This window comes from Perca fluviatilis, chromosome 7, assembly GCF_010015445.1.
Source record: "Perca fluviatilis chromosome 7, GENO_Pfluv_1.0, whole genome shotgun sequence".
Classification (NCBI taxonomy): domain Eukaryota; kingdom Metazoa; phylum Chordata; class Actinopteri; order Perciformes; family Percidae; genus Perca; species Perca fluviatilis.
The window spans coordinates 6,706,806-6,732,523 of NC_053118.1; the positions used below are offsets into that span (position 1 = coordinate 6,706,806).

At 39.5% G+C, this 25,718-nt stretch overlaps 1 protein-coding gene across 1 annotated transcript in view; it reads left to right on the top strand.

The window, feature by feature from the left end:
• The window catches only part of tsnare1 (T-SNARE Domain Containing 1), a 168,749-nt gene that overhangs the window by 69,954 nt on the left and 73,077 nt on the right, over nt 1–25,718 (top strand). The window contains exon 6 of the mRNA XM_039807192.1: nt 13,373–13,445. Coding sequence (XP_039663126.1) covers nt 13,373–13,445 — 73 coding nt within the window. The remainder of the gene's footprint in view (nt 1–13,372; nt 13,446–25,718) is intronic.

Below are 25,718 nucleotides of genomic sequence, written 5' to 3' on the forward strand. Positions count from 1 at the left end.
CTCAGTGAAAGTTTTCCCAGACTAAACTGTCATAACAATGTGAAATAGCAATGTGACATAAAAGCTAACGTTAACAGACGCATAACAGAACAAATCCGGCGAAAAATGAACCTAGGGGTTAATAACACGTGTACCGAGTTGAACGTTCTCTGGGATATGTTTTCATGCTAATCGAAGGTGACCAGTTTTAGTTTAACAAACCGCTAATTGGCTTATAACGCTAGTCGTCGGGGCACAGGTAAAGTCAAAAGAAATCACTATTTTATACCATTAACAAGGCTCAAAATAGCACCACACTTCAACGGTAGCATAATGAGGGTACCTACATGCAAACCGAAGCATTGAGAAATTTGTAAGTGCTCAAGCACAGCATTCCTTGTTCGATTGCAATTACATGTCAGTGTTGTCATGCTGTTTTCCTGACTAAATGAAATGGCATTGGCAAACTGCATTTGCATTTTTAAGTTCTAGCAACTGGTCTCTCACACTGGGAATGCGGGACTACATACGCTGGTTTTATACATTGACCAAAAACAACATTGTTTATTTGACTGGGGCGAAATGGCAGCTGCTAGGCTGGTGCAAGCCAATGTAAATTTAGCTAATCAGTTTGATAATAGCCTGATTAACCACAGACGCTCATGACATCATACGAGGAAGCTTTGAGTTTGTTTTTCCAAACCAAAGAGCAGTTATTGAGATTCTCTCACACACCTGGTCATCAGGTAAGACCATCTTTTGACATCCTTTTTAATTATAGAGACATACCTGTCTATCACATATGATTTAATATCAAACAAACACAGGACTTTCACTCAGGTTTGTGTCCCATGTGAAACCAAAAGTCAGCGGTCAGTTTATGGACCTAAGTCCATTACATAGAAACATCCACAACATTAACTACATGTGTAAAACTGTGACCGTTATGTTGTAGAACGGTCACATAATTAAAACTGCCACTGCTGTCACATGTTACAGACACGCATTTGAACTGGCCACCATGCATCGTATCAGACGTTAAATAAAACGGTCATATATGTCATTTTGGGAGTCATTGGCAATCAACCTATTCTGTCGTTTAGCTATGAGGACATGTGGCTTCAGCATGATTCATAGTTTTTGTCTGTTAGTAGTTAGAGATACTTGGTACTTGATTGTACGTGAATGAGTTTAAATTCATTCAGATAGAAGAAGACATCTGTCATATGGAAGTAAAGAACATTATGAGACATAACAGAGGCTAGAGGTCTGCCCATGTGTCAGTTTGCAGAATGATTACCCAGCACCTGCAGTATAGAACATAATTAAGTATGTGGACTTCCATTGAAACATGTTAACAAGAAATCTTTTCATGTTTCTCTTTAAATTAAGTAACAGCAGAAGGTCTCTGTCTTCTCACTGAAGCACAGAAATGCCACATAGAGAGTGTAATTATGTAATTAAACGCTTAAGGTGCAGGAGAGTTGAGGTAACCTTTAAATGTAATATGATGGAGGGATTTTATAACACAGCATGTGATGCCAAGTAAAGAAAAGCTACATTACGGACCCACATGGGTGCTTCATGTGTAGTGGGGTGTAGAGGGGTGTAGAGGGGTATATAGGTGTGGAGGTGATGAAGAGGCCCATCTCTCTCAGGAGGGGGCATCACTTGCTGTTATAAAGGACACAGTCTTTTGTTTTGACTCAACACTGAGAGGATGTCTTGCCAGTAACCATCTGAATTCAAGTATAGTGTGCTGATATGTATCTACATCTAATGTAAATAATGTTTTCATTCAAATAATATTCCAGTTTTTGCCCTTATTCCAAAAAAGACAATATTCCAACTAAGCTTTTTCCATGGCTAATGAAAGTGAATATTCCACTAATATTCCCGTTTACATGCAGCCATGTAAAATAGGATTTTTTTTTAAGTTTTCCAGGGGTGGCGGACTTGTTGGACTGTGCGAACACAGCCTCCCTCTTTCATTCCTTCAACCACCTTCTTAAAGGTCAGCGTTGCGATGTTTGTGCATATCCAAAAATCTGTTGACATCCAAGTCTTTCATAATGTTGAAAAGTAGCTGTGTTTCTCCTTTTGTTTTCATTTGGCCATGCATCTCTAGCCTGGTTGACATCAGACCCTTCTCAGTTGTAACTCAGAGTGGGTCTGGGGAAGGTTCATTCACAGCTTATTTCCAAAGGGGCGTCACCAACAGACGCCTCTCAAATGTCTCTGGGCGCAATTAGATAGTCCTTCAACCAATCAGACCAACGATCCGGGTGACGTAGCAGCGACAGCGGCATCAATGGGCTTCTGCGCTTCGGTGGCCGTCATGTTGAATGTAAACAAAAAGCTGCTTGCCGTCGCTACGTTATTGTCATTGTGTGAAGCCCACTTCAACGGTTGTGATTGGTGCCTCGATTTGGAAAAATTAGGAATGGGCTCTTGGCCAGACTGAATTGCAGGGCAAATCTCAAATTTGCTGGAAGTTCGTCAGAGTTTTCCCAGGCTAATGCATCTCTACTGCAGCCCATCTCAAAGGCTTCATTGAGAATATATAAACAGAATATTCCGTTAACATGACCTGTATCAAATTCGTAATATTGTCACATTCAGAATAATAGTGGAATATTAAACGTGTGCATGTAAACGTACTCACTGAGTATGCTTGGAACACTTGTCTATGTTGCAGCCCACTGTTTGATTTAAAGAGATAAAATGTCTGGATATTTACATAAAAATCTTGCTTTGTTCAACTTGAGTTTATGTAAGGAGAAAGGACAGACTGATCTATATACACTGAACAAAGTTATAAATGCAACACTTTGAGTTCAGCTCATGAAAAATGGGGGCAAAAACCAAAGATTTAAGACTGTTTTCTATGTACACAAACGGCCTATTTCTCTCAAATATTGTTCACAAATCTGTGTTAGTGAGCACTTCTCCTTTGCCGAGAAAATCTGTTGTTGATTGTGGCCTGTGGAATGTTGGTCCACTCCTCTTCAATGGCTGTGCGAAGTTGCTGGATATTAGCATGACCTGGAACATGCTGTCGTATACGCCGATCCAGAATATCCCAAACATGCTCAATGGGTGACATGTCCGGTGAGTATGCTGGCCATACAAGAACTGGGATGTTTTCAGCTTCCAGGTATTGTGTACAGATCCTTGCAACATGGGGCCGTGCATTATCATGCTGCAACATGTGGTGATGGTAGTGGATGAATGGCACAACAATGGGCCTCAGGATCTCGTCACGGTATCTCTGTGCATTCAAAATGCCATAAATAAAATGCACCTGTGTTTGTTGTTAATACCATACGCCTGCCCATACCATAACCCCCCCGCCACCATGGGCCACTCAATCCACAACGTTAACATCAGCAAACCGCTCACCCACATGAAGCCATACACGTTGTCTGCCATCTGCCCTGTACAGTGTAAACCGGGCTTCATCTGTGAAAAAAACACCTCTCCAAAGTGCCAGACTCCATCGAATGTGAGAATTTGCCCACTCAAGTCAGTTACGATGACGAACTGCAGTCAGGTCGAGACCCTGATGAGGATGACGAGCATGCAGATGAGCTTCCCTGAGACGGTTTCTGACAGTTGCGGAAATTCTTTGGTTATGCAAACCGATTGTTGCAGCATCTGTCTGGACGGCTGGTCTCAGACGATCTTGGAGGTGAAGATGCTGGATGTGGAGGTCCTGGGCTGGTGTGGTTACACGTGGTCTGCGGTTGTGAGGCCGGTTGGATGTACTGCCAAATTCTCTGAAACATCTTTGGAGACGGCTTATGGTAGAGAAATGAACATTCAATTCATGGGCAACAGCTCTGGTGGACATTCCTGCAGTCAGCATGCCAATTGCCCGATCCCTCTAAACCTTCAACATCTGTGGCATTGTGCTGTGTGATAAAACTGCACATTATAGAGTGGCCTTTTATTGTGGCCAGCCTAAGGCACACCTGTGCAATAATCAGCATCTTAATATGCCACACCTGTGAGGTGGATGGATTATCTCGGCAAAGGAGAAGTGCTCACTAACACAGATTTAGACAGATTTGTGAACAATATCTGAGAGAAATAAGCCTTTTGTGTACATAGAAAAAGTCTTAGATCTTTGAGTTCAGCTCATGAAAAATGGGGGCAAAAACAAAAGTGTTGCGTTTATAATTTTGTTCAGTATATATTCAGGGTTGATTGGAACACAGAGTTCCACTGAGCTGCTCAGCACATAGTGAAAAAATGCTTCCTCCATGGTGGGCTATGGATTTGCCAGTATGCAGTGGAAACAGGACTTGAAATGACAAGTGTTGACAGCGAATGATGACTAATGTGCCTAAGAAGAGTGGCTACGTCACTGAGTACAGTCAAACACAGTTGACATGGCAGTCAAGTGATGTGCTCCCTAAACCATCTACACCTGAGATACACAACAATTTACCGTCCAAAACACAATACAGCGCATGTTCCACTGTTCTCATCTGTTTGCACAGCACTGGCATGATGATGTCAAACTTTTACTCTATTACACTACGTCAGTGTGGAGCAAAAATAATGCCATAAAGACTGTGGTAGCACATTGTAGCTCCGTAATTACAAGGTAATAGGGTGGTTATATGGTGGAAACAAGTGGGTAATACAATGTTAATTATTAGTGATGGTCAAATGAAGCTTCGCGAACCACTGTCTTTATTTTCTGAGCTCACTAGATGGCGCTCTCTGTTCAACAAAGGGTTGAAAACACACTGAACTGCCATCCCTTTAACCTTTTTCGTTGAACAGAGAGCTCAGAAAATAAAGACAGTGGTTTGCGAAGCTTCATTTGACCATCACTAGTAATTATAAAGGCAACAACCAGGTTATATCTCATAATAACAATAGCAATGTCTAGAGGGTAACAGAATAGTAATAATATGATAATAAGCAAACTATAAGGTAATGTCAGGGTCATGTTTTCCGTTTTTTTTATCAAACAAAAATCTGAAAAGTAAAAGAAAGAAAGAAGAAAGACAATTCCAGGAAATCCCCATCAGTGATTGCCATAACATACAATACACCTTTATTGATCTACAGCAAGGTAATGTGATTGTTGCAACAGTACAAGGATAGTTTTGAGTGTTTTACGAAAATAAATGTTTACTTTAATGGAGTCTGGTGAATTTGGTGATTGTGATTTCGGGGCTGTTTTATGTTAAACAAAAATGACCTTACTCTTTAACAAAAAGGTCTATCTCTGTAGGGATCTTTTCCATAATGTTGTCAGACACTTAGAATAATAATCTGAGCCTATCAGTGGCAAAAACAGCACTACAGTGGATAGAAACTGAAGGTGCACAATTGCCCATCAACATTACATTGTAGCTTGTTTTCGCTACTGCCAGCGTTCTTGCTTAATACTGGACCAATGTCAAAGATTGTTGTTCTCATCAGTCACTTAGACACAAAAACATAGGTAATAGGGTCCAGATAAAAAAAAATGAAGTTACCCTTTGAAGAAATGGAGGGAAAAACACTAACTGCTTGGTTCATTAAAAATGTCAGGACCTTAAAATAGGGCCATAGCCAGGAGAAGGTTGAGATACCCTGTCAGTACCCAGAACTAATTTATGTGAATGAATGTAGTCACATGAGCAGACAGCGTATGATGGCAAGTGCTTTCTGTAGTTTGATCACAGTCAGATCACGTTCAGAGTCCAGAGGAGGTGTCAATTTGGTTCGGAAATGTACTGAGAGACTTCTCTCTCATAGAGGTCTCGCTCTGATTGCTGTGCTCTCATTTGGCCAAAAGAAGCAAACTACGTGGGAGAGAGCACTTCAGAGTTCAAAGTAACTTCTACCAGCGAACAAGGTGTGAAAAATCTCCCAGACGCCTCTTTAGGGTCGTGTTGTCTATCAGCACTTTTCCTCCCCGTGGCTGACTTGCATACTTAATCAGCTCTTATTATTGACACTGGTTCACCAGGAAGAGGCTGATAGGAGGCTCTGCTGTGCCACACTTCCCTCTGCAGGCACAAGAGGAGACTTCCATGCATGCCAGTTTGTCTCATCACCACTCTGCACTATAAGACTGAATCACATATTAACATACATGTTTCTGGCCTCTATAAACCGCAATCTTTGCATGAAACTCTTGCTGGGAGAATCATGCTCTGTATATGGCACTTTCTCTAATCCCTGCCGCTCGCCGTCATGTCTTGGATTGTTAATCATCTTCATTGTGCTGATACCTTGTAAGGCATCAAACTGTGCAAAGCAAATTTGGCTTTAAATGAAGAATGTATGCTTTCCAAGACACAAGCAGAATAAAGTAATCACACAGAAGATTCTCATTGTGTTTGCAACTGATGAATCGGACAATCTTAAGGTAACATGAGCGTGAAAACTACAGGAAAGAGAAGTCACTTTTCCATTTTTTGCCCATCATCTATCAAACGATTTGCAGGTTGCAAAGCTTTGGATCGAGCGGCAGTCTCTCCCACAAGTGTTCATATCAGCCAGTATCAGACAGATCCTTATGACTGGAGAAATGCAAGGCTTGCAGCGCTGGTGACTGAGGTGCCAATCAGATGCTGCCGCTTGTGCATGTGATTTTTTTCTTCTTTTTTTCTTAAATCTTGGCCTCGAGTTTAATTGTGTTTTTGCTGTCTCTGCAGTCCAGTGTCAGATGGAACAGATGTCTGAATCGCTGTCTGACATTTTAGTCTCATGAAAATATACAAACCCTTAGAGCCATTCTTTTTTTTTTCTCTCAAGTGTGTTCTTTTCATCAGTCACACACAATAACAACAGCAGCAGGATTGTCAGGAGGCATCAGAGGACCAGCACAGGGGAGCGTCAGCACTAAGAATATGTTTGACTTGTTATGATTTGTGGAACGCAACAAACGTGCTGTGGCACTTTATTGTTCCCCGAACAGGAAGTTCATTGTTTGCATGCAGTTCAGGGCCAGCTGTAGAGCACTGCCCCTTGGAGCTGCTGCAAGCTCAGGGTGAATCAGTCACAAATAATGTCCTTTTACCTTTTCTTTTTTCCTTGACTAAGATGAAAAACATGATGTGCTGAAGGAAAGATGTGATGGAGAATTCCTTACAGTGCTGAGAAAGTTCAGCTATCACTAATGCTGCATTCATGCCAAACAAGTCGATATAGGTTGTTTGTTCCTAACCTCTAAAGCGTATCATAAAGTAGCGCCCCTAGTGGTGGCGGATATACGACCTCATATCTAAACCAGAGAACTGGTCGAGGTTTTGAACATAAGGTCGCAAATTTAAACGTCGTCATTAACGTTGTGAAATGGTCACTGTTTGGTTATGTTAAGGCACCAAATCTACTTAGTTAAGTTTAGGAAAGGTGTGTGTCATGGTTGTGTATGTTTCAGGTTCCTGTTTTATTTTGTAGTGTGTTTTTCTCCTTTGTCATGCCTTGTTTTAATTCCTGCCTTGTGTTTTCCCGCCTTTGTGATTGTCCCAACCTGATGTGTTTCACCTGTTCCTCAACCCTTGTGTCACCTGTTCCTTGTTTCACCTCGTTACCTTGTGTATTTAGTCTCTTTGTTGTCTTTGTCTGTTGTCAGATCATTGTATTGTATTTTGAGTGTGCGTAGCCTACCCCCATTTTGTCTCAGTGTTCCTGTTTTTTTGTGATTCCTGTTTTTGACTTCCTCAACGTTTGGAACTATTTTGCCTGTTGTCTTCAGGACTCCTTCTGTTGTATGGACTTTATTGTATTAAATCCTCAAGCTCACCACTGCCTGCTGCTGCTGTCTCTGCATTTGGGTCCGCCATTTTCTCTGAATCCTGTTACAGTTTGTGGTTTGGATTCAAATTAAACGTTACTTCACTTCTAGTTACATTGACGTGACATTTGTAAAGTAAAAAAAAAAAAAACTTTCCCCAAAATTGGACAATGGGAAAACACGTTCATTCATTATTCTGATATGGCTTCCCTGCTGCTAGTATTGAAAATGAATCTTAAATTAGCAGATTATTATATCATGTTCAATATTTGTAAAAGAGACAAATGTGCAGCTCCTATCAAATTACCTAGATTAGATGTATGCATTTTTAGATGCACTTCTAAACCCCTTTTGTTGACACTTCTGTACTTCTGTAGTTCTTTAAACCAAGTGGGCGATACTGTAGTTTCAGAACTTCCTGTTATCTCCAAATGACATTGAGAGGCTGACGCGAATGGTTTCCCCCCCTGCTGCTTGTATTTACGGTGTGTACAATGCGATGTGATATTATTGACCATGATAATGTTAGTCGGAAACACACACATTGTAAGTTGTCTGTAGCTGGAACCAGGAATAATGGAACAACATTTTTCAGTTTCCCCGCCATAAAGGATTGTCCTATTTCCTTGGCTTGAAAATAGGAAATGGCATGAACTTTTGGCATTTAGATAACTTCACCAGCTCTATTATGGTCACCAATTTAGCTCATCTCACTTAGTAATGAGCCTTCCTTATGAAGAAATCAACACATTAAGGTCCCATGGCATGAAAATTTCACTTTGAGGTTTTTTAACATTAATATGCATTCCCCCAGCCTGCCTATGGTCCCCCAGTGGCTAGAAATGGCGATAGGTGTAAACCGAGCCCTGGGTATCCTGCTCTGCCTTTGAGAAAATGAAAGCTCAGATGGGCCGATCTGGAATCTTCTCCTTATGAGGTCATAAGGAGCAAGGTTACCTCCCCTTTCTCTGCTTTGCCCACCCAGATAATTTGGCCCACCCATGAGAGAGAGACATCATGGCTTTCAAACGAGCAAAGTGGCAGTTGGTCAAGGCCACACCCCCACCCTGCACAATATTATTCCGCCATTGCTTGCTAAATGTCTATTGATGGAAAAATTATTTTTTTCAGCAGATATCGAAGTTACAACAACATTGAGCTAGCAAGGCAGTTTTGTGTTTATATATGCGGTAATTATTCAGTTTGGGAAATCCTATGATCTGTACAAAGCTAACATCGGCTTAAACCTTGTGTTGACTTTGGGTCACATTGACCCGTTTTCAATTTTTGTTTTATATCAGAAAATATGGGACAGAAATAAGCGCTGAAATTGTGTAGAAGAAAAAATTTACAATTTATAACGTTCTAAAATCTAAAACAAAAAAAAAGGCGTCAAAAACATCGAAAAATGTGTTTTTTTTCAAGGTGGACGGGAAGACAACACAAGGGTTAAGTTGGCTGGCTGGCTGACTGACTGAAGAGGGAGCGACTAGAAATCATCTCTGTTGCTTTTTGTTTTACCCTGATTTTATAGCATCAAATAACCAATAAAAACCAATCCAATCAGAAAAATTAACACTTGAACAAACATCAGCGTGATCAGAACAACCTAAAATGGAATAAAACCATCTTTGAAAAAAGTTATTTGAGGTGTTAGTTTTTAGTTTGGCCCATGTCCCATCCACTAACATACAGTCTATGCATCATAGTCTGGCTGTTACTGCAAGTTAAGCTTCACAGAAACAAAGGAAAATGTCTTTTAGATTGATTGCTTGTTTTTGTTGTCCACAACTACACCATTTCCCAGCTTTAAGTAGCTCCTCTGGCTCTGCATTGCATTGTGGGAAAATTCTATCCATCAACAGCGCACTCAAAGATCGGCCATATATATAATGCATACTGTCTGTGTTGAATATAGTTTATTTTGTCACTTTGGTGACATGTGGTATGGATTTGGGACACGCCATGTGTGAAGTAGGGATCAACCAATACTGTTATTTAAAGGCCAATACCGATTATTACAGTAGTAGTTAATAAAACCGATAACCGATATTTGGACCCGCTATGCATTTACAGTGAAAATTAAAATATTTAAGTCAAAATTTTGATTTTGGAATGTTACAAACTCCAACACAAAACTTTGTTTAAACGCTTTAAGCAATTATTTAATAAATTAGAAACTTTAAACATAATAAACAGTGAAAGAGAGTCAGGTAGTGTTGTGGGCGGGACATTAAGTCAGACTCAGTGGTGAGTGAAACCGAAGCAGAGGGACAGACAGAGCTGTAGCCGAGCCAAAGTAGCGCACTTTTAATGAATTAATCTTATTGGTTATCAGGCAAATAAAACACAGATACAGATAATCTGCAAACTGCCAAAAAACGGGCCGAGAATCTTCCAGAGCCAATAATCGTTGTATTCCTAGTGTGAAGACTAAACAGAGTGAAATGACCACTGAACTCTTTTCTTTAGTCCGGACCAAGAAATCAACCCTTGACTCTGACTACCTTCCCTGCACCAGATCTACAGGTCCCCACAGGAACTGAAGCAGAAAGTGGAGCAGTGCTAATATACTTGCCCTGGGTGATAAGAAAATCTCCTGTAGTAAACCTGTTGTTCGAAATGTGATAGAACAATCTCCGGTCCTGGTTCCCAGCCCAGTGCCAGTATCCAGTGGCTGCTAGATGAGCAGAATTTAAAGCCCATGAAATATGGAAAAGGGCACAGTCTTGGCCCGAAGCCTGGCCACCCACTCAGCCCTCAGGCAGGGGACCCAACCTATCACATCTCTGCCTTCTCCCTGTGTGTGTCTCTCTTGCTGCTATTCACTTCCACACACTATTTGCTAAATTGGTTACACACTGTTAATGTCGTTATGATGAAATGAGCCCTGATTGCCCAATACTTTGCCAGGTAAAATACATTTGTTATTCTATTATAGCATGATAGACAGGGTTGCCCAAAGATAAATACAAAAAAGTCTTTAGCATCACAAGGTTTGCCAGGGGCCATTTTTGGCTTGAATCAAATGGTTTTTGCCAAGTGGCAGGATGGCTGCCAGTTTCCACAGCAATCTCTGCCACCTGTGATGAATGGCCCAGTGGGTTAGGCTACACAAACGCAGCTGTGATTGCATGGAGCCATAATGGAGGAAAGGGGGGACCTGTGAGCACGAGATAGACAGGAGTTTTATAAGCCTTCATATTGCTTTGAGCTGAAACACTAAGAGCAGGTACAAAGCTTGGAGACTGCGGCAAATTTGCTGTGGTTAACCACAGCTGCACTAGTTTGCTCTGTGCCCTTACAGAGAAATAATTGAACAAAAACTTCGATCTGCTTTTTTTTAAGCTAAGTCAAGCCAAGCACACACCATATAGGATAAAACCCAAGTCCAAATTTTTCAATTAGACAGGGACATGGAACTTGATTTCGATTTTATTTTCACAAATCAATGCATGTGCACATCTGAGGTCTTGTAATAAGCATCTAAAGTTGCACAAGACATCAAATAACAATCAAAAGTGTAGTTTAATAAGGGAAATATATTAGATGCCACTATTATTGAGCAGACGACCAGAACTGTTGTCATTTTATGCACAAATTAGCAAAGGTTCTTTGTCATCCACCAAGAGTAAACTGAATATCATTGGTTTTTGAACTATTGATCAGAAAAAAACAAGACATTTGGGTTCTGGGAAACTGTGGTGGGCATTCAATATATATATATATATATATATGATGGGCATTTTTCAATATTTGCTGACAATTAATAGACAAGAACAATTAACTGATTGATCAAGAATACAATCGGCAAAATAACTGATAATGTAAACAATTTCCAACTCAAAAAGGAAATTCAAGATTTTTTTTATTCCAAGGCCTCAGAGTTGTAGCTGCTGATTCTCATCTCTATCAGCTCACACACGGCAAACCAAACCAATCCTATGGTCACCAAACACAACATTCAGCAGTGGAAGCGTTGTGTCCATTAAAATTACAAACAAAGTCACTAGCCATGTTTCCATCTACACATTTTTATGGTAATATTGAATGAAAAATGCCTAATGGAAACAGTGAAATTCGATTTAATAAATATCAACACAAAGTTTGTACGTTCAAGCTCATCGGATTTTCTCTTAATCGGTAAACAGCTTATGCGATAAACAAAAAAAAATAAAGATTTGCAGACACGGCAGTTGTCAACAAAGACAGGTGACAAGACAAGTGGGCAAACAAGGAGATGAGGGACTTATGAAATTTAATTTATTAACGAAATATAACTGCTATTTTAGACAGCAAAAATCGTTGGCATTTACGTGCATCTGCATCATCATAGCGATGTTTTGATAGCGTCGTTGTTGTCTTATTATAGCTTGATATGTCGCTATCAGCTGGTACATAAGCACTATAACAACTTGTCCAATATTAATCATTTGTAGGTTGATGGCGTGATCTATTTTGGCTAGCAAGCTTTGTTCACAAATGTAAGCTTGAATGTTGTGCTATTCAACGTGAAAATGAATGGAAACACCTTAAAATGCCTCAAATCTATTCAATATACCAATTTCATCGCAAAACAGCATGTGACACAATAGGTTTTTATTCGCTTTAAAGCTGTTGGATGGAAACACACTTTCACCGGCTTTATAGCATGAATGTTTTTAGCGAACTTCAGATAATTCGATTGACATGTGGATGGAAACATAGCAACTGACAAGGCAAAACAACAGAGGACACACTTTACGCTTCTCTAGTAAACAAACTCAGCTGGTTGCGATTTTCTGTTATAGTTTTTTTGTGTTAAATTATTCCCCTCTGTTGCGTTTTACCCTGTTTTCATCCTCATGTGTTTTATGCTTCAGTTTCCCGTTTTATTTTGTAGTCTTATCATTTCAGCTGGGCTTGTAGGCCCTTTTATTGTTGGCTAGTTTCATTTAGAATAAAACATCGGATTTTATAAACTTGTTTGTGTTTTTTTTTATCTTAATTTTTAAGGTAACTAAAGCTGTCAGATGATGTAGTGGAGTAAAAAGTACAATATTTCTCTCTGAAATGTAGCGGAGTAGAAGTAGAAAGTGGCATGAAAAGAAAAGACTCAAGTAAAGTACAAGTACCTCAACCTTTGTACTTAGTTATGTTCCACCACTGTCAGAGTGTGGCCTCAGACTCCAACTAATCTCAGAATTGATAAGGAGCTCCAGCTCTTTTTGTTATTTTGTGTCTGTATGTTACGCTACATAGGGCTATATTAAGGCCCCTGTATTAGTGACTTTTGTTGCTCAGAGGATGCATCTTTGTCTTAGTTCAGGCAACCTTGGGTGGTTTTTTTATGACTATTTGCACCCACTTGAGACTGTCAACATTCAAGTTGCATTGTGGGTATTGCAGGCTAGATTTTGACAATGAGAAATAATGCATGGAATAAAAAAATATATATCTCTGGTTCAGCTGCACCAACTTTGATTTTGTTTTAAATTGTCCATTGTGATTCTGACAATATTAACCATTAACCATTTTACCAAGTCAGGAGTTTATGGGTTTCCTGTATCTATTGTGTGTTCTCAGCCAATCAGTGCCAGTACTGATGTCAGACACTGAGTTGAATAGCGGTGTAACATGAGTATATACTCTGTGTTTTCTCCACAGAGAGACATGCTGGACGTCAGTCAAATCATGAAGGATCTGGCCAGTATGGTCCATGAACAAGGCGACACCATAGGTAAGGTGTGTGTGTGTGTGTGTGTGTGTGTGTGTGTGTGTGTGTGTGTGTGTGTGTGTGTGTGTGTGTGTGTGTGTGTGTGTGATTTAAATGTTCACATTGTTGTCCCTGACTTAATTAGCAAAGATAACTTTTGTGGCCATGTTTCAATTTGATATGCCTGATTAATAACAACATGAGCTTGAAAATTCTGCTGGGCAAAAGTAACTTTGTAACCTCTACTCCGCAAAATGCTCTGGGTGTATATAAACATTGGACTGTTAGAGAAAATCCATTTAGACACCCTGATATCTGTAAACGGCTCTCCGCACCCTGCAGTGATTTAGACTTAGACCAAAAAAAACAACTAAACGTAGTGCACAAATATAGGGCAGATATAGAGGTTTTGCCATCAGCTATGTCTGGCTCCATCATGAACATTCTCAAGAGAATTGTTACTTACAAATGTCAACCAACCATACATACCTGAAAAATATTGTTGTGGATCGATTCTGAGTAGAATTCAAGGGTCTGATAGGCAGGTGACTTTCCAAATTGAGGTGATTGTCACGAGCTGTTCAGTGCTGCAAAACACTTTCACTTGTGGCTGGAGAAGAGTCAGTTCATTTAAGTTAGTTTTTTGGCTGACTTAACCAAATCATTAAGTGGGAGGCTAATTTAACTTTTTAGGCGTAAAGGCAGAGATCTCCAACAGGGGATGCTCAGAGTTATGCAGGGGGGACGGTGTGTGTGGGGGGGGGGGGGCAATTTATTGTTTAATCATTTTTTTAAAATTTCTAAAGTTAATGTGTCTGAGAATATACATAAACATGAGTCCAACATATTATTAGCAAAGGTAAATATAAATAAAGACAAATAATAAAATTAACAAAACATTGATGACAGGCTTATCGGCCTGTACTTACAGTATCTCACAAAAGTGAGTACACCCCTCACATTTTAGTAAATATTTCATTATATCTTTTAATATAATATAGGACATTTCTAATGTCATATGAATATGTTTTGTAAAATTAGTCTTGCAATTGCCAGACCTATCTCCACAGCGCTGTGGAGGAAGGTCTGGCTAGTCCACATAACATTCCGTGACATTAGTACAGTAATACACAACCCGTTCTCACTCCCAACTCTTTAAATACTGAAGCTCAGCGTCAGATACCAACGTAAAAATCCCCCTTTAGCGTCTGTATGGAACACACCAGTTAGAGCAGCTGCTCGACCGCGGCGCTGTAAGATGACGTAGTATTAAGAGAGACAACGGTAGAGAGTAGTATGAAAGACCGACAATCTGAGTAAGGAGGTTGTTTGGGGGGGTGGATGGGTCAAACAACACAGGACTTTCACCCAGGAGAGCGGGGTTCATGTCCCATTCTTGTCCCACGTGTCACTGAAACGTACATTTTGTAACCCCACCCACCATCTTTTCCTAAACCTAACTGTCCTGTTCTTGTGCCGCATGTCAGTTAAACGTATGTCCAGACCCAGGGACGCAAAGAGTCCCGTCCAAGCGAGTCTAAATGTGACACTGATGGGAGTGTTGTAATACATCAACAGTATCCACATTCAGTACGTGTAGACATGCAAGCAACAAAACACAGCCAAGCAACGCTGACATTTTCTTGAAACATGCAAACAAGCAGAGCAATAGGCAACAAAACAAAACAAAACAAGAAAAACAATCATGATGGAGATCTTGATGGAATATTAAAAGTGGCGGTACAAGTTAATAAAATGTTGAAATAGCTAAAGTACAAGTGAATATTTGTAGACATACCCAGTCCATGCACAGCTGACTGTATCTGACAAAGGGCAAGACATAAGAGAGAATAGGAAAGAGCTAGTTTTAATAAACACTGTATATAAATAGTGCTGGTACAAATGCTTAATGCACACTTTATTCAGATTTATGGTGCAAAATTGTAAATTTTGAAGACTGTGTGTGTGTGTGTGTGTGGGGGTGTAGGTGTGGGTGATTAGCTTTTTTGGAAGGAATGGGACCCTATAACTTTTGCTAATTGCTGCCTTTTTGTTGTAATGTCCTTTTGTCTGCAGCCTTCAATCAGGCTAATATAGATGGCCTTTAAATACCCTTTAGAGTCGGGCTGACTCACCACAGTTCTACAAGAATTGAATACCTGTATTTTTTTCCCTTTTTTAAAGTTTTTTCCCCAATGCACTGTTCTTAATTATTATGGCTGACATTTAGGATGGTGCACACAATGGAGAAGTGGTGGGTTTCTTTTTGTTTTTCAATAGTGTTTTTTTAGGTGGCCCATATTGAACCATAACACTAACACACCTCACACATCATCCATCCATCCATCCCTCCCTTCCTCCATCCATCCATAATTAGCATCCAAGACCGTTGGAAGTCTTCACACTAGCTGAACTTCTTTTATGCTTTTATTGTGCATTACCAGAAAGAGAGTCTTCGGGCCAAATTATGAAAAGTGGTAATATGTCATGTTTGTGTGTGTGGAATGACAGTCAGAAACATAAAGCAGCAGTAAGTGGGCTTCTCACATATATTTGTCCATTTGTAAATATGGATGATGCTCAAAGACTGAGATGGCTGTTCACATTTGAAGGATATAAATTAGCCAATTATGTTGAGAAAACCTGGTAGAAGAGGAAAGAAGCTCTTTACCGAGATGATGTGTAGATATTTGTTTGTATATACGATTTTGGTCTTTTCTCATATTTTTTTCATTTATTTCATATTTTGTTGTTTTTGTTCTTTGTTTTCTGTTATTCATGTATTACTCCACATGATTTGTATATGCAAGACCAGAATATGTCTGTTAAACAGGCTGTTGGTGTCTTGTAATCCCATATGGGATGGGCCACATGTTTGGCATGACAGAGAAATTAAATAAAACTAAAAAAAAACTATATTAATTGCAAATTGAAATCTGATCAAGTACAAACTAAGTCACATACAGCTAAATAGTAAATAGTAAATAAACTTTCAAGTATGTTTTTTTTCAAACCTTTATTATTTAAGTAAAAATACAATAACGAGGAATACATTAAATCCTGAAGGACAGACACGAACAAAAAAGGGTTTATAAACTTTACATTTAAGAATTTGTAAGGCATTGTAGATGTTTATAGAGTTCGGTTGGATTTCCTATTCGGCAGTCCTTTTTTAAATTGGCCAATATTTGGTTTTCTTTCAGACCATGTAACATTTACCGAATAGAATTGAAAGATTCAAAATAAAAACATGGCATTTATCCAAATAATTTCCTTTGTAGTAACAAATAATATATACAGTATCTCACAAAAGTGAGTAAACCCCTCACATTTTTGTAAATATTTCATTATATCTTTTAATGGGACAACACTGAAGAAATTACACTTTGCTACAATGTAAAGTATTAAGTGTACAGCTTGTATAACAGTGTAAATGTGCTGTCCCATCAAAATAACTCAACACACAGCCATTAATGTCTAAACCGCTGGCAACAAAAGTCAGTACACCCCTAAGTGAAAATGTCAACCTGTGAAGCTCTGGTGAAGAGGGTTAAGGCAGCGCTGGAAAATAATGGTGGCCACACAAAATATTAACTCTTTGGGCCCAATTTGGACCAATTTGGCTTTGGTGCGTAACTTTTTTTAATTAATGGACGTCTGCTACATTCAAGCCATTGCCAAATGAGTAGCTAGAAAGCTAATTAAGAGTATCAGCTCCACAAAACTCTCTCTGTAGTTCTCTGACTATGTTTAGAAAATGGTATCGTTCGGCGACTTTATCGCGCAGAAACTCGAGTGAAGATAATTACCTCTTCTGAAGAGTCCATCATGGTTTTTTTAATCCTCTGTGGCTACTAGCAACTGCATGGAGGAGGGGTGAGGGTGGTGCGAGATCACGGAAGGCTTGTATCACGTGTACGCACTGACAGTTTTGTTGTCATTACTTAGAATTCCTTATGGGGGAGACAGAAACTACGCACTATAGCTTTAAAATTGCAAATGAAAAATGATGACATAACTTTTTCTACATGTGAAAAAACTGTGCACGTAATTTTTAAATCAGTATTTCTCACCAATACATTGTTTGAATCCTTAAGTTCTAACAAATGTGATGAATACATTTCTTTCCCCATACATGCATACTATTAACCTGCATTGTTTACATCCATGTAGTCTCACATTGCAGTGCTGCGGAGGAGGGTCTGACTAGTCCATATAGCATTCTGGGATAGGAAAAATCCGGCCGAAAATGAGGGACAACCGTCCGAAAATGAGGGACATCCGGTGAAACCTCCAGCGGCACCGGAACAATCCCCTAAATGAATCGTCGTTGATACAGACTAACATCCATGCTACTTGCTGGCTACTTTCTGCCTTTGTTGGTGCATTAGCGCAACCTGTTGATGGAATAGTGTGACACCATTGGCAGGGCTGTGGATTGTGTCACCCACATGCATGTTCGTGCTCATGTGTGCCCTCGTGCACAAGACAAATAGCTCCATAGCACTACACAAGGTTGAGCAATCCACAAGATACCTTTAAAAGAAATCCAAGATGTCAAAACATTCCATTGAGTAATGTAAACTTTGATGACGGTGATACATTTAATTAAAACAAGAAAATAAATGTTACTGTAGTTAAAGTATCTTAAAAAAAATCTAATATATTGACGTTATGCTTTTTATGCTGCTTAATATTTACAAAAATAACATTTAATACCTTGAGTAAAATAAATGGGGTAGTAAAAGAGTTTATGAAATATTTGAACACATAACATTAAATGTGTAATTAAAATAATTAATATAAGAGTAATTTTTCTGTGCAGCCATTATTAGGAACTGTTTCTAGACATAACTGGGAAACAAAAACTACACAGCCCCAAAGCACATGGGGCATTTTATTTTCTTGTGTACATGAGAAACATTTTTCTGCTAGCACGAGCAAATTAAAATTGGAACAGATCAGAGAATTTGAAGGCAACTCACTAAAATGATGAAATATACTTATAACAGAAATGTCTATTTAAATAAAAGCCTGGTTCTCTTTGCAGTTGATGTATGAAAAACAAAGGACCTTAACAGTATTAAAGAATTGACAGTATTTGTATGGTGTTGTTTGAAATGAAACCTAAAGATTTCAAGAACAAAATGGACCATACTTACGTGAACCACCACACTTGAACAATCCAATGAAATTAATATAAAACGGCACACACTATGGTGGCCCTGAGAGCTAAACGAGCGGCTCCTTAAGGAAACACATAGAAATAGACGAAACACAAGCAAATGAAGAAAACCGCTTCAGTTTCCTTAGGTTGCGGTACATTATGTTCTCGGGGTCACAGCAATAAATTGAGCCTTTAGAACATATCTTTGCAGCTTGAAGCTTAACAGAGACTAAAAGAAACGTTGAATCAAAGACTAACGGAACTACTACTGAGAGTTGAATGAGATGAAACGTTATGCACTTAAACACATTCCACCCTTTCTACGTCACACTCGGTTCTTTCTTCTAGTTGTGAATTCTGCTACATCTTGTGCTTGTACAGCATAATCAGACATGCATGAACTGCACTGAGTTTTTCAGCCATTTTGTCATTTGCATGTGAACGAAATGGCGTTTTGGACATGGGTAGAGGAACACAGTGTGCTCCCACCCAGACGGGTGAACGTGGAGATAGAAGACTGCAGAGTTCATGGCATTATACCACAGCAGAAGTCCAATCTGATCATTACAGAGCCATGCGATAATGGACCTTATCCCCATTAAAAGAGATGCGCTGAAATTGCCTTTGGTCTTTTTTGAAGGGTTTCTTGCTGTAGTGGCGGATATGAATAATATGTGATTGGGCTGTGGAGGCGTTTGTAGCAAAAGCAGCAGGTAATACAAAGAAATGAATAGGCTCAAGAAGGAAGGATTTGTGCTTTTATGGCCTCTCATGCTGGCTAAGGGCACACTTTATTAAAGCCTGAGTCGAGATAGGCAATCAATAAGGTTGGCTCAGCAGGCAGACACAAACTCTGACATACTAAACAAAAGAGGTGTTAAAAACATATTCATTTGTTCAAAAGAGTGCATTGTTTTTGTTTTACAGGGTGATTAACATTCTGGGATTGGATGGGTGCTTATTTCTATTGGATATTACAATGTACTACAGATCTGGTACTTTACTGTATTTATTTTGGTATTTGCAATGTTTGAATGAATTTGTCCAAAATGTGGCACTGAAAATCTTATAGCGTCCTAAAAGGGTTTCTTCCCTTTGGGGCTTGAATGAATCAAAATCACACCCATACAGACAATTATGAGAATGAGTAATCATTGGTACAACAATGACAGTGTGGACTTAAGGTGTCACTAGAGTAAAGCTCATGGAAGGAATGGGTTCATCCTCTTGAGAGCATGAAGTTTCTCAGAACGTTTCATGGAAATGAAGTGAAGTAGGGCTTTGACTCCGAACTTTGTTATTCGAATATAATTCGAATATTAAAAAAAATAATCATATTCGAACGAATATTAGGCAGGTCTTAATATTCGAACCGGTTATGGGTATTATTTTTTGTAACTGTGTTTGCTTGTAAACGTTTTCAATTCAGATTCTGAGGCTTTTTCACGCATTTCAAAATGTAACTATAGGTCGCGGCGACGCATGTCACTCGTCCGTGGCTTGCATTTCCCCCGACTCATTTCCTGGTTCTCCTTCTCCATGAAGAACATTAAATCAAGGAGAGAGTTAACTTTACCTGCTACACATGTCTCACCGTGGTCAGAAAGAACAGGGGAGACGCTTTGACTCACTTTTTCTCACTATGACTCTAGAGTCGCTACTCGCGTTGAAGCTACCAGTAGTCACTCTCTCACTCCAACACACTCCCCACACACACAAACATACACTGGCTCGACGCACACACCAGCGCATAAGTATAAACCTCAGACCACTTATGTAGGCTACGGTGAAAGCTCTGAACTTCCTGTCGAAAGCATACTGTTTGTGTTTAATCCAGGGTCTGACTTTTAATAATATTAACAATTTTAATTCGTGTTTTTCTTCTGAAAACATTGTCTGCTTATTGACATTGACTGATACACTGCCCTCTGGTGGGCAGAACATATACAACTTAAGTTTGATAAAAATATAGGTCTTACTGAAGGCATTTCATGGTCAAAATATGAATAAATACTTGAATATAGTCGCATATTAATATTAATAAACAAACAAACTTCGAATATGATTTTTGGGCAAAAGTCAAAACCCTAGCGTGAAGTGAAAGAGCGCGAGCAGATCATATAGTACTATTTCACATTGTAATATTTGTATTTTTTATCTTCTGCATGTGTGTGTGCTGTTGCGCGTCCCTGTGTGTGTAACAAGCATAGTGTGTGCGCGCTATGCACGAGCCTAGGCACATTAGCTGTTAAAATAACAATGAAATGCTGCGTTATAGATTTTAGACCAGGTTTTTGTTGGTCAATGGCGCAAACACTTTCCGCTGCCTCAAGATAGCAATACACCAAGAATGCACCTGAACACACCTCCTTGTAAGACCAGCACGCCCATGGGTGCATAGATGGGCGCAGGTGCATTTGCTATTTAAACGATGTGGATGCTAGACAGGAAATCAACAACTGCATCGGTCTTAAACTAGCAAAGACACTTGCGTCGGACTTTGTGCTGCACGAGGTTCAAGACAGGGCCCTAGGAATCATTGTCTGGGGACCATTAATATCCACAGAAATTCTAGCCCAACAGCCAAATAAACATATTAAAATTTTTTATTAAAGCTTCATTTAGTAGCCAGCTTATCATTGAACAGATGTGCTGTGCTATGTTTGATAGCTGCTAATCTTCTTAAAGTCCGGGTAAAGCAAAATTAGTGAGTTCTTTCTAAAAACATTACAGAAAATACTACTACTGTGTACTTCTTAATTGTGGAGTTAGACCGTTGAACTATTTTTCACCATTTCTGAGTCTAGGATTTTTTCGACGGCCATCATTAACATAACCCTTTCCCTACTATATAAAAACGATGTTACCACTCATTTTAGAGCGCATAGCATCAGTGTTGTTTCCTTCAACCCGTGTGTAAGCGGCGCAAGTTTGATACATTCTTCAAGCTCTCTTAGCTCTTTCAGTCTAAAAAATGCCACAATCATATTAACACAAGCAGAAGAGTTGTCACTAACGCAAAAAAAAACAACAATCGGCTACCCGGCCCGCCGGCAGTTACTGCTCACTAGGTGTGTTCTTTGTGCTGTCTGTCGCCGTGAAGCGACACCCTTTGACTCCTGATGTGTGTGCTGTCCTACCATAGACTGTGTGTGCTAGCTGCTAATGAAAGTCTGATGCCGCGGAGTGGCACTCATTCTTCTAATGGCTGCAGCTCATTCTTTTGTTTAGCGCCTTCAGAGGATGCGTGCCCTGCGCCTCACGGCGGGGAATACTGCTTTTTTTTCACAAAACCTAATTTTATATACTTGCCAAATTTTTTAATCATTTAGATTTGGTTGGGTGGTTAATAAGACATTTTCCTATGTTCTGACAGTCCCAGAACACATAATTATTGTTGCTTTACCAGAAATTTAAGAGTCCACAGCCCCTTTGGGGGGTGTTTGAGGCTCTACTTAGGCAAACCGGTGCTTTAACCGAAATTCTAATGTCAACATGATGACACAGTCATAAGGACAATGCTAACATGCTAAAACTAAACAGGTATAATGTCTGACATGTTAAACATGTTAGCATGCTACCATTGTTAATTGGTGCTGATAGGAATGCCAATCGTTTTGCAGGTATCTGGTCATCTTGGTAATCTAAATGTGTAATTGTAATGTGCATGTTAGAAACAAGGCTTGAGTTGAGAACGAGTCAGGCAATATCAATCAATAATGAAAAAAGTACAAATCCATACCAGAGAGGCAGGTAAAGAATGAACGAGTCAGGCAAGGGGTCAACCTTACTCTGAATGAACACACATAGGCGTCGATTTCGGTGGGGACGGTGGGTACGCGTCCCCACCACATTTCGTCATGAGTCATTTTGTACCAACCACTTTTTTTTTAAAACCTCGAGCTCAATTTAGTTAAAAAAATAAAGTTCATAACACATAGGCCTATAATTCGTGAATGACAGATGCCAACAAATCCACAAAAAGCTCTATCGCCACAGGACAGGCACAGACACAGCCGATCTGCTGCGGACCTTATAGGACATATGAGAACCGTGGGGAGTCAACCCTCAGCCGCTCCGCTGCCCTGCTGAAAATGTGAAGCAGAAACGCTTAATGTCAGATAACGTCCATAATAATAGGACTTTCAGTTAGATTTTTTGACAGTTTTCAGTGGTTATGATGAGCAATATGAGAGAGAAATTTGGTGATCATTGATTGTTGTTTAGGTAGTCCTGCTACATTCAACCACATTAAGGTTTTGGGTGAAGCTATTTGCACCCCTGGTACAATTAGAAGTGCTATTCGTACCCTGGTGCAATTAGAAATGAGTGCTATTCGTACCCCGCCGGTGCACACAGCAATGTGTTCTATTAATACCCCGTCTGGTACAAATATCAATGTATGCTATTTGCACCCCTGTGCATTTACAGTACCTTGGCATATAGTTAAACACAGTTATCCATACTACTCATGTATTACACCTTTTTGGAATATTATCGTCCTGACATTCTTACCCTAACCATAACCAATCCCACTCCTGTTGCCTAAACCTAACCAACCCAACCAGAGCAGGCATATTCATGAGTCTTCCCATACCACCCTGCAAAAAAAACTGACTTGGGGAATTGCATGCAAATTATCCAATCCAAAATAAAAAAGATAAGATCACCTCACAGTGGAATCAAACTCCAAACTCCCATACTCCCCCGTAAGCATACTAACCACTCACCTAGCATTTCTTACAGTACAATGTATAACTGTTTACCACTTGGTTTCTTCAAGCCTCGGTTGCTAGGTAACGGTACTGTATACAAAAAATAGGTACTAGCTAAAAAACTAACGGTTGTATGCTTTCACTGAAGACAGAAAGCGCAACTGTAGTATCCATTTTCCGCTAGAAATTCAATTGTTATAAACTTTAGAGACAAAACTTTTTTGCCAGTTTCTGCGGTCATGGAAGATGAACGTCCGCCATGATTTCGGTGCCCCCGAGCAACGTTTTTTTGTTGTTACGTCACAGGGTGTGAATAGCTCAGCTGTGTGGCCGAGGCTATTCGTACCAGGGGTGCAAATAGACACTCCGTAAGCTTTTTCCTTATAGGCTCTAATGAAGCAGAAACGCTTATCAGATAACGTCCATAATAATAGGACTTTTCCAATTTAACGGGAGAGAGAGGAACAAGAGTGATTAGGATCATTTTCAGCCAGAGGACATTATTTCTTCAGCTTCTTCTTGCGTTGTCACCCCGATGGGAGGTGTGCTAATAACAGGTGAATTGGTCGTGCTATTAACGTCATCGCTACACTATTTCTTAGTAAAACTGAAATTAATTAAACTGCCTTGTTTTCTTTTTACCATGGCTATATGACGCTTACTGCAGAATGGATTTCAAGGACTTTGCGTGCCAATTAATGGCCTCCAATGTTTATATTTTTTCTGTGAATCTTTAAATTAACATGTCCTAAACATGAGTTGAATTTGCACCGCAGCGCCGCCACGCCTTGAAGCTTGCGTAGTTCACACCCTGCATTAAACCACGTTAAGCGTTTTAGAATGCCTGTCTAATGGTTTTTGAAAACGTAAGGCTTCTTCATAAAACGTGTCGGACATCACCACATTTTTTAATACATTTTTATTAATTTACATTAGTAATCTACAGGACAGCGTCTTTCAAAACATGACCTGCGCAAAAGAGAAAAAAAAATGAATATCATTGTACCCAGCACTTCTGGAAATGCACTTCCAAATGCCTCTCTGTCCCCAGCACATTTCAAACCAAACTGACGCCCATGTGAACACATTCTCATTCCCATAGCATCAAAAAGCGACGCTTTGTCAGGTGCCTTTGGCGTTAATGCAAAAAGGCTGCTTTAGCGTCATATTTACAGTGGGGAAAATAAGTATTGAACGCATCAACATTTTTCTCAGTAAAGATACTGTTACCGATATGGTAACACTTTACAATAAGGTACACAAAAAAGTAGGTAGTTAATGATTAACGAATGAGAAATGAATGAGTAACGAATGGTTAGTTAATGAGTAGTTACTGATTGACTTTGATTCAAGCTCTAATGATTAGTTACTAACTAAACTAACTAGTTAAACTAGCACACGCATTGCTCAGCTGTGATTTTTGCCCATTCTTCCACTCAAACGGTCTTCAAGTCTTCCGGGGGCATCTTCTATGAACTCTGATCTTCAGTTCTTTCCAGAGTTTTTCAATTGGATTAAGCATTAAGCATTGTGCGTACCTGGACATAAAGTGATATGTCATACTGAGTGGTTAATCGTTAATGAATGATTAGTTAAAATTCACTACTATTGGTACTGAGTGTTGGTTAATCATTAAGGAATGATTAGTTAAGCATTCACTACCACTAGCTAAGCATTGTGCGTACCTGGAGATAGTGATATCTCTACTGAGTGGTTAAGCATTCATTACCATTGGTAATGAGTGGTGGTTAATCATTAACGAATGATTAGTTAAGCATTCGTTAACGAATGATTAGTTAAGCATTCAGAATGCTTAACTAATCATTCCTTAATGATTAACCACTCAGTATGATATATCACTTTATCTCCAAGTACGCACAATGCTTAACTAATGGTAGTGAATGCTTAATTAAAGGAATATTTCACCGCTGGAAAGCTGAATATATCTTTAAATTGGGTCACTTATGTAGTAGAAATGTGAAAAAAAAATTGAAATTGGTGCCTTCTAGGCTGAGAAAAGCCAGAAAATGTGTTTTGGTCTTATATGGATGAAAAACACCAAATCCCAGAATGCACCTGCTTCGTTGCTTTGAGTCCACTCCCAAGCCACGCCTACCGCTTGACAGACCGACAGAGGCATTCAACTCAACTCAAGCGTGTTTTATTGTCATTTCAACCATATACACGAAACAACGTTTCATCGTGACTCAAGTTGTGTTACACATTTAACATATATAAAAACGACATTATATAAAAACGACATACGAAACTGGCTACATTTAGTACACACACTTTATAGGCTCCGTAAAGTTCAGCTAACGCATACTAGCATTAGCGCTTGGTGGGCTGTAAACACCGAGCATAAACACAGCCGTGAATTAGTGTGTAATGTAGAATGGTCGGCATTTAACAGTC